Source organism: Sprattus sprattus, assembly GCF_963457725.1.
Source record: "Sprattus sprattus genome assembly, chromosome: 18".
Taxonomy (NCBI): domain Eukaryota; kingdom Metazoa; phylum Chordata; class Actinopteri; order Clupeiformes; family Clupeidae; genus Sprattus; species Sprattus sprattus.
The window spans coordinates 12838754-12848955 of record NC_137916.1 but is presented as its reverse complement, the minus strand read 5'-3'; the positions used below and the strand labels follow the sequence as shown (position 1 = coordinate 12848955).

The 10202-nt window shown below is 41.4% G+C and overlaps 1 protein-coding gene across 2 annotated transcripts in view; it reads left to right on the top strand.

Moving 5' to 3' along the window:
* pmp22a (peripheral myelin protein 22a) overlaps window positions 1–1882 on the top strand; it is a 2895-nt gene extending 1013 nt beyond the window's left edge. For both annotated transcript variants that reach the window (XM_080856984.1, XM_080856985.1), the window contains exons 2-5: window positions 1–2; window positions 152–245; window positions 618–758; window positions 986–1882. The exon at window positions 1–2 is cut by the window's left edge. In XM_080856984.1, coding sequence (XP_080713110.1) covers window positions 1–2; window positions 152–245; window positions 618–758; window positions 986–1149 — 401 coding nt within the window. In that variant the 3' untranslated portion in view covers window positions 1150–1882. The remainder of the gene's footprint in view (window positions 3–151; window positions 246–617; window positions 759–985) is intronic.
* Window positions 1883–10202: the final 8320 nt, after the last annotated feature.

The following is a 10202-nucleotide window of genomic DNA, read 5'->3' as shown; positions in this document are numbered from 1 at the left end:
ATGTGAGTATAATTTTGTGTCTTATTATATCTAGTGCACGGGAATTGGTTCTGATTGTATTAACATCCATGGTGGCTCTCAACTATTAATTGCCTTCTAATTTTTTCCACTTGTGTGTGCATGTATGTGTGTGTGGATGTGGGCGTGCCAGGCTTGGATAGTGGATGGGGACCTGAGTGCAGACCTGTGGTACAAATGCACTTCAAAGAGCGGAGGATACCACTGCAAACAATCAATTAATGAAGGTCAGGCCCTGTGAAACACACAACTTTGCTCTGGTTTGATTTTATTACGGTGGAATCTCTTACCATTATGTGACATGCAAAGATGAAAGCCCCTTGAAAGGATCTGTCTCGTTTGGTGTTTCTATGCTCTGTGTGTTTTGACTGAGTTTGAAGAGGCACGATTTGTATGACTTGTGATGCTGTGTCTGGGTACTGATACAGCAGTGTGTGTGTGTGTGTGTGTGTGTGTGTTTGTGTGTGTGTGTGTGTGTGTGTGTGTGTGTGTGTGTGTGTGTGTGTGTGTGTGTGTGTGTGTGTGTGTGTGTGTGTGTGTGTGTGTGTGTGTGTGTGTGTGTGTGTGTGTGTGTGTGTGTGTGTGTGTATGTGTTGCAGACTGGCTGCAGGCAGTGCAGGCCCTCATGGTCCTGGCCGTGCTCTTCTGTCTACTGTCCTTCGTCTTCTTCCTCTGTCAACTCTTCACCCTGGTCAAGGGAGGACGCTTCTACTTTACCGCCATCTTCCAGATCCTCGCCAGTGAGTTCACACTTAAGAATTGCACACCTGAATCTATGAGCTCATGTACACTACTACACACATGCTCTCTCTCGCTCTCACTACCTTTCCACAAGGAAGAACCTCACAGCCATCCCAAAAAAAATGTATACTCTCTTCACACCAAACACTTTGGCAATCACTCTTGTGGCGCAAAATCCCTCCTCTGAACTCTCTCTCTCTCTCGCTCTCTCTCTATTTCCTTCCAGGTTTGTTTGTGATGAGTGGAGCGATCATCTTCACAGTAATGAACTCAGCTGCAGCCTCGAGCTCCTACGGGTACGCCTACGTGCTGGCCTGGTTGGCCTTCCCCCTCACACTGGGCAGTGGGCTCATCTACATCATCCTGAGGAAGACACCCACCCCAGAATGAGAAGCCCCAGACAGGGGAGGAGTGGAGCGGGTTAGGAAGACACCCACTCTCCCAACATTCTCACTCAGTCAGTAGGACAGCCTGGTACCAGCAGCACCATAGAGCGCCCCCTTGTGGTGGTGGCCTGTGGACATACGCACTAAATGTGTTTTCTAAGAAGGAAAAAAAACAAAGAGAGAGAAACATGTCGGTCATCAGTTAATGTCTCATTGTGAAGGTGTGTATGATGTCTGTGGTTTGTCTATTTATAACATGTTTTACAGTACATACTTTGTGTATATAATAGTGTCAGTGTTTGTGTTAGAGGTGGTTGAGCTCCCCGGCCTTTGGAATGGTTTTCAGTGCAGTGACATCTATGCAGAACGGGGGAGAGATGGCTCTACTGTGGTGCTTTCGTCCCACCATCCCACCTTAACTACTTAACTAGACTTACAATCAAAAGAGCAAATTCAGTTAATGTCCAGCAGTTGTTGTTTTTTGTCTGTTTTTAAGTGCTTTGAATTACCTTTGAAATATGTATGTGTGTGATGAATCAAAGAAAATTTGTATCATATTATATTTTTAATCAATGTTTCCAAATAAAAATAGTGCTATGTATTTGCCATTCTTGAAAACCATAGGCATGTAGGCTTAAGTCATGAAGTAATTTGAACATTACAATTATACATTGTGTATCTGTGTCCAAATATTCTTGCCTTCTGTACCCTTTTTTGTAATAAAATGGCAAAGAGTATTTGATGTTTCTACCTGTAATACTTGGTCTGACCACAAGAGAGCAGCAGACAACCAACGTTACCTCATGATACGATCAGTCTCCTTCATAGGAGAGCTACTTGAGATTGCTGGAACTAAAAGCATGGTAAGTCAATTCAGGTGCATCAGTGGATGTTAATCGGAAATAACTGAGCAAGAGAAATAATATAATATCCATGTTTATTATTCACATAAAAACATGTCATCTTTTTTGACTGGATTGCAATGGCAGTGGATGCTGCCCATGACGCAGTCCACCAGCTGCAGCCAGATGGCCTCTCCTGGCGATGGCTTTGCACAGAATAAACAATGCAGCTGGACCAAAATCTCGGACTTAGCTCATAGTTATGCAGGATTTAGGTGTATCCTAAGCAGCCATGATATGATGTTGTATACATGCCAAGCCCCACAGTTATTTATTTTAGCCACCCTAGAAATATAATCTTTACTTCAGTAATATATATTGAATCTATACTAGACAGAAAAAGAAAAAGCGTTATGCATGAACATTTGTTTTTTTTTCTGTCTGAGGTGAAGTTCTCCTAGGCTGGTTTAACCAGACCCGTATTCAGTTTGTGAATAGATACAGTCTGGCCAAACTCCATTGGAGATCGTTTACAGTTGTTGCATCCTAATTGATATAGACGTTGGGTTAACTGGAGACATTTGATTTGAACAGACGCGGCCTAGATCTGGATTTCTCACTGCATGTAAACTACTGATTGTTACGTTATAACATTATGTCCCAATTTTACCTTAAAACAGCTTCAAAATCCTTTCAATGGAATCACAGAGATTGTTGCTTATTTCCAAGGGTTTACAATCTAGAAATTAGTGTCAGTGAAAAAGTCAGTGATAAATAAATTGATATCTCTTATAAAGAGATTCCTGAAGCAAAGCAGTTATCAGAAATAGGAGGATAGCAAATCTCTGTCTCAGGGTGACACAACACGTCAATGATCGCCTCGTTTAAACTGTTGATTAATTGGTGTTCTTGGGGAAGAGCAAGGTGGAGATGCTCTATCCAGATGTTCCAGTTCCATCACAGAGCGTTCTCCCCTTACACCAGATGGTGCCATCTCCCATGAATGTTATTTGAAGTACGGAAAGTTAGAATTCAATGGAAGTCATAGGGAATCTGTACCATTGGATCAAAAACTGCCCAACTACAAGTTAATTTGGCCAGCAAAGTGCATGGACTGGTTTTCCAACACTAATGCTAATATTTGTGTGAAGGGCACTTTGTGTGTCTGATGAGAAAGACAAAGACACCGTGAAGGACAGGCAAAAGGGAAGATGATGACAAATGAGGTGCAATCAAACATGCATGTGCATATACACACGCAAGCATGCATGCAATTGAGTTACTGTACGTTAAGTCATTGATTCCAATACATTGACTTATGGCAAAACACAAAATACAGTTGAAAATAGATATTGGTTTTGTGAGGCTGTATCAGGATATAGTACCCCCTAAACACACAAGCACACAGAGAAATCTATATGTGTGCATAGGTCTTGGCAATTATGATTTATACAAGCAATTTGTCTCCATTTGACATAGAGATGATTAATGAATTATGAATAATTGTTCAGTCCTCAAGTAATTAAACATACACATTTCACTGCATTTTCCTTAATCTATGTGCACCAGCACATATCATCATGTACCAATGTCAGTCCATGACACCATACGTCATCAGCACCCAAAATAGATGTCAGAAACTGTCATAATTAAGAAAATATCAGTTCACAAAGGATACTATTTTCCAGAAACTGTTTCAATCAGTGAATATTAAGTTGTGGCAGCATTACAGAGCAGGAGTGAGCTGAGTTTGTCAAAGCATCAAACCAACCTAACACAACAGCTGCTTCTGCTAATTAGCCTCAACGCAGAGCTTTTGTGGCTCCTCAGAGTTCTCTGCACGGAGCTTTACTCAACAGTGCAGTATTTCTGGACATGGACATGTCTGCATCCAGCCTTCCTGAGGCGTGCTGTGCTGTGGAGAGGCACCATATATGTATATATAAATGTGTACAGACAATTCAATTAATTTCATTTTAAGTTTTGAAGGGAAAGAAATCTTGAGCAGAACTTCAGCTCAAGGTGGGGGGGGGGGGGGGGACATCTGCTTGGGTAGAAAGTGGGAAAAAAGGGGGGGGGAGGAGGGAAGGGAGGAGAGGAGGACAATCAGAGGCAAGCAGATAAATCCATACATGAATAAGGATGAAACATATTAGCACACATGCAGCATGATACATATACGATGGTATATACAGCCGCGGAAAAAATTAAGAGACCACTTCAAAATGATCAGTTTCTCTGGTTTTACTATTTATTGGTATGTGTTAAAGTAAAATGTACATTTTTGTTTTATTCTATAACCTTCTGGCAACATTCCTACCAAATTTCAAATAAAAATATTGTCTTTTAGATCATTTATTTGCAGAAAAATGACAATTGGTCAAAATAGCAAAAAAGATGCAGTGTCTTCAGATCTCGAATAATGCAAAGAAAACAAGCTCATATTCATTTTTAAACTACACAATACTAATGCTTTAACTTAGGAAGAGTTCAGAAATCAATATTTGGTGGAATAACCTTGATTTAAAATCACAACTTTCATGTGTCTTGGCATGCTCTCCACCAGTCTTTCACATTGCCGTTGGGTGACTTTATGCTACTCCTGGCGCAAGAATTCAAGCAGCTCGGCTTCTTTTCATGGCTTGTGACCATCCATCTTCCTCTTGATCACATTTCAGAGGTTTTTTTATGGGATTCAGGTCTCGAAATTGGGCTGGCCATGACAGGGTCCTGATCTGGTGATACTCCATCCACACCTTTACTGGCCTGGCTGTGTGGCATGGAGCATTGCCCTGCTGGAAAAAACACTTCTCAGAGTTGGGGAACATTGTCAGAGCAAAAGGAAGCAAGTTTTTCTTCCGGGACAACGTTGTACTTTGCCTGGCTGAGGTTTGTAAAAGACCATAAGAATTGAACCAAAGCCGACTGGAGGGTCTCCTAGTTCGTCTTCTCTGATGAGTCCAATTTTCAGCTTTACCCAACACATGGTCGTCTGATGGTTAGACGGAGACCTGGATAGGCCTACAAGCCACAGAGTCTTGCACCTACTGTGAAATTGGACTCATCAGAGAAGATAATAAATAGCCAATAAACCAATAAATAGTAAAACCAGAGAAACTGATAATTTTGAAGTGGTCTCTTAATTTTTTCCGCGGCTGTATACACTCACCGGCCACTTGAACATGAGAATGAGTTCACTGCAGGGTGTACCTAATGAAGTGGCCGGTGAGTGTATATGATACATACAAGATTGACAGTGGATGAAAATGGAGAGAGAAACATTCAAACTATGTGTTTAAGAACCGCTTACTTGGACTACAGTGTCCTTCTGAGGTTACTTGTATAAGGGTAGGCAGAGCACAAGACTATGATGTCAGTGATGGCATTCCAGTGAAGGTGCCATACATGCGTTGCACTCAACCCTTGACGCTGTTGCACCACTAAAAAAGAGAATAAGAAAACTGAAAAATCTGGCCCCATGGTACACTGATCAGACTCGTGCACTTAAACAAACCGCACGAAAACTAGAAAAATGGTACTCCACCAAACTTGAGGTATTCCTCCTGGCATGAAAGGATAGTCTTCTAAGCTATAAACGAGTACTCTCTGAGGCGAAATCAGCTTAGTATTCTTCATTGATTGATAGTAATAAAAACAACCCAAAGTTCCTATTTAACACTATTTCTAGGCTTACAAAAAACCACAACACAATCGAACATTCGGTTCCCATAATCTTTTGTGGTAATGATTTCATGACCTTTTTCAATAATAAAATCCTCAAAATAAGAGAACAAATTCATAGTTTCCTCCCCCTCTGTGACCCTACACCCCCTCCAAAATGCCCCATGGCAACACCCCCTCAACAGGGTGCTCTCCTTGAATTCTTCGCACCCACCGACCTCCCTGAACTAAACTCCTTGATCCTCTCATCTAAATCAACAACGTGCCTACTATCTACTATCCTATACTACTAGACCCTATCCCACAAAATTACTTAAACATGCACTTCCCTTATTAAGTGAGACATTACTCAATGTAATGAATAATTCACTAATTTCAGGATACGTCCCACAATCATTCAAAATAGCAGTGATAAAACCATCTCTTAAAAAACCTAACCTTGATCCCGATAATCTCGCTAACTATAGACCCATATCTAACCTCCCTTTCTTGTCAAAAATACTTGAAAAACTTGTAGCTAAGCAACTTACTTCCTTTTACAACGAAACAAAATTGAAGAAACCTTCCAATCAGGTTTTAGGGCCCACCACAGCACTGAAACGGCCTTAGTCAAAGCTACCTACTAATCGCATCTGATCATGGGTGCGCCTCAATACTAGTTCTCCTAGACCTTAGTGCTGCTTTCGACACTATAGATCATCATATCCTGTTACAGAGACTTGAACATCACGTTGGCATCAAAGGCTGTGCCCTATCTTGGTTTAGATCTTACCTCTCCGATCGCCATCAATTTGTTCATGTCCATGAGAAGTCGTCAAATCACACCAGAGTAAGCTACGGTGTTCCACAAGGCTCTGTCCTTGGACCACTGCTTTTTTCCCTTCATATGCTACCCTTAGGTGCTGTCATAAGGAAACATGGCATTAACTTCCATTGCTATGCTGACGACACCCAACTCTACCTATCCATGAAACCTGATGACATTTTACATCTACCCAAGATAGAAGCTTGCCTCCATGATGTAAAATCTTGGATGGCTAACAACTTCCTGCTCCTCAACTCTGATAAAACTGAGGTTATGCTTGTAGGCCCCGATCAACTGAAAGCTACACTATCTACCCATCTACCCACACTCAATGGCTTCCCAACACCCAACACTAACATCAAAAACCTTGGTGTAACTATCAACCAAGACCTCCTACTTGACTCACACATAAAACAGATATCAAAGACATCATTTTTTCATTTACGCAATATTGCCAAAATTAGAAAGGTCCTATCCCTCCAAGATGCAGAAAAACTAATCCACGCATTTAAAACTTCCCGCCTCGATTACTGTAATGCTCTCCTGTCCGGATGCAGCATCAACACAATAAAGAGCCTCCAACTTATACAGAACGCTGCTGCTCGTACACTCACCAGAACTAAAAAGTATGAACACATCTCACCGGTACTCGCCTCTTTGCATTGGCTCCCCGTCAAAAGTAGAATCGATTTCAAAGTACTCCTGCGAACATATAAAGCCCTAAACGACCTGGCTCCAAACTACCTCAAGGAATTAGTCGTCCCCTTTTGCCCTCCAAGGCTGCTCCGTTCCCAGAGTGCAGGCCTCCTGGTAATTCCAAGAATATCAAAAACCACAATAGGAGGCAGAGCCTGTAGCTACCGAGCCCCCCTCCTCTGGAATAATCTCCCTGCCTCCATCCGAGATGCAGACACCGTACCTATATTCAAATCAAAGCTAAAGACATTCCTCTTTAGTGCATCCTATAGCCAAAAGTAATTGCGTCGACAAACCCATCACCTGCTGCGATAGCCACCCAGATATATCCGAACACAAATAATGTTCTAATAAAAATAAAATAAAAAATATTTCATCTGTGTGTGTGCAGGTTGCAAGTTGCAGGCAGTGTATGTTGCACTGTGAAAGAGTGCTATAACAGATCTCGGGTGTGACATGCAGCTGTCCTCACTCACCAGAACTAAAATAAAAATTGAAAATTGAAAAAAAGATAACTTACAACTGATATCTCCATAAATACACTACCAAACTAAATAACAAATGCCAGTATTACTAAACATATCCCTTTCTCTCTCTCTCTCTCTCTCTCTCTCTCTCCTTCCATATAAAAAAAAATACATATACATGTATATAGGTATTTCATCTGTGTGTGTGCAGGTTGCAAGTTGCAGGCAGTGTATGTTGCACTGTGAAAGAGTGCTATAACAGATCTCGGGTGTGACATGCAGCTGTCCTCACTCACCAGAACTAAAAAAGAAAACTTACGACTGATATCTCCATAAGTACCCTACCAAACTAAATAACAAATGCCAGTATTACTAAACATATCTTCTGACTTTCTCTTTCTCTCTCTCTGTCTCCTTCCATATAAAAAAATAAAATAAAAATATTTCATCTGTGTGTGTGCAGGTTGCAAGTTGCAAGTTGCAGGCAGTGTATGTTGCACTGTGAAAGAGTGCTATAACAGATCTCGGGTGTGACATGCAACTGTCCTCACTCACCAGTACAACAAAAAAAAAGTACATAAGTACACTACCAAACTAAATAACAAATGCCAGTATTACTAAACATATCTTCTCCCTTTCTCTTTCTCTCTCTCTCTCTCTCCTTCCGTACCATATTGCTTCTGCCTATAATAACACTGATAAAATAGCCATATTGCCTACTGTTAAATCTACTACCCAAATGTATCTCCCTATCTGTTTCTGAAATTGATGTCTACTAACATAAATGTTGTCTCTCCCTTATAGCATGTTCCAATCGCTGATGGAAGTGGAACCATTGCTCCTCACCCCCACCACTCCGCATCTACGCACATGGACAGCTGAACTCTACCCACTCACTTTCTTCCTTTTCTTCCCTTTTCTCTCCCTACTAATCAGGACTATCTCCGCTATGGGACGCTGCTGTAGTCTCTCCACCTGGTCTACCTGGAGAAACCCTTGGCCAATCACACCCACCCAATACCCTATGCTAGCATTTATATACAATATACATTATTGCCACCACTGAAATGTTTCTCTGTCCCTACAACCCTATTGGTACAGTAATCTGGTCTTGCCTGTATCATGTGTTTACCACCGGATGTCTGTATACTTTCTATGTCCAGCGACCAAATGCTGGCTGTGTATAACCCCTGTTGCTTCCTTTCCCCTTCTGCCACACAACCCTCCCCCTTCCCCCCTTCCCCCCACCTTCCTGTCTCCACCCGGCCGACCTCAAGCAGATGGGTCCCCCCTTATGTGCCGTGGTTCTGCCTAAGGTTTCTTCCTGCCTAACAGGGAGTTTTTCCTTGCCCCTGTTGCCATTGTGCATGCACTCAGGGGGTTTAGGCTCTGGGCTCTGTTAAGCGCCTAGAGGCAATTGTATTGTTATGGCGCTATACAAATAAAATTGAATTGAATTGAATTGAATTCCTTTATATAACAGCTAAATAGGCTGGCAGACATTATGCAAAAATATCATAAGCAGAGGAGAATTTGTTCATAACAGTTTGGTAGGAATGGGCCGCTGTAAGTACAGGGTTTCTGCATGTAGACTGCAGCAGCATCCCATAGTGGAGATCTAGAGTAGGAGGGGAAGAAAAGAGACCGTAAACAGAGTACTCACTATCACGCCATATCAGACCTCAACCAATACCCAACCACATATACATATCCTGAAATATGTTCTAATGTAAAATATATTTATATATATTTATATTTTACCAATTAAATATATTTCAAATACTTTAAATAATAAGGGGTTGAAGTTTAAAATGAAACAATTTCTAAAACTGTGTAGGCAGTATGCATCCATAAATGTTATACCTACATTACAAAAACATGTCAAATTTTTCTTCACATTTAATAATACTTCACCAGATGGTGAGGTTTTTTTTAAATTGCGGCACGCTGGGGCTTATCCATCTCCATTAGACGCTGATTGTTGAAACATGTTAATTATGATTGTTTTCACTATGCTAGGAGCAGTCTCCACCGCGTTCATTAGTCTAATCTCAGCCCACTCAACACTCAGAGAAACGGCACATACTGTTTGCGGCATGGGAGGGGGAATTGGGGGGGCTTTTAGGGGTAGGATTAAGCTGTTGTTCATTTCAAGTCTCATTCATTGTATTTTTCACTACTGGTAATCTTAATTTTATGTTTTTTCCTCTGCCTTGGTGAAAGAAAAGTCTACCCTCATAGGACAGAATGTGTCACAAGCTGTGTGGTCAGGAACAGCTGAGGGGGAATTTCCATACGTGATGCCAACATACAGTATTTTTATAAGCAGGTGATGGTTAAGATAGGACAATCAGGCTGAGATGCTCCTCAACTCTCAAAAATAATTTGATGTACCTTTCAAATATGACCACTAGAGGGAGCCTGCAACACATTAACGACATTAACAATTTTAGCGGACGTTTTTGTTCTTCCCACAGCAAAAAAAAGCTCTTCTCCATATCTATAAACAGGTCGACAGGCACCGTTTTGAACGTAACAACCCAGCTCATGGGAAGTAGTAGCTGAC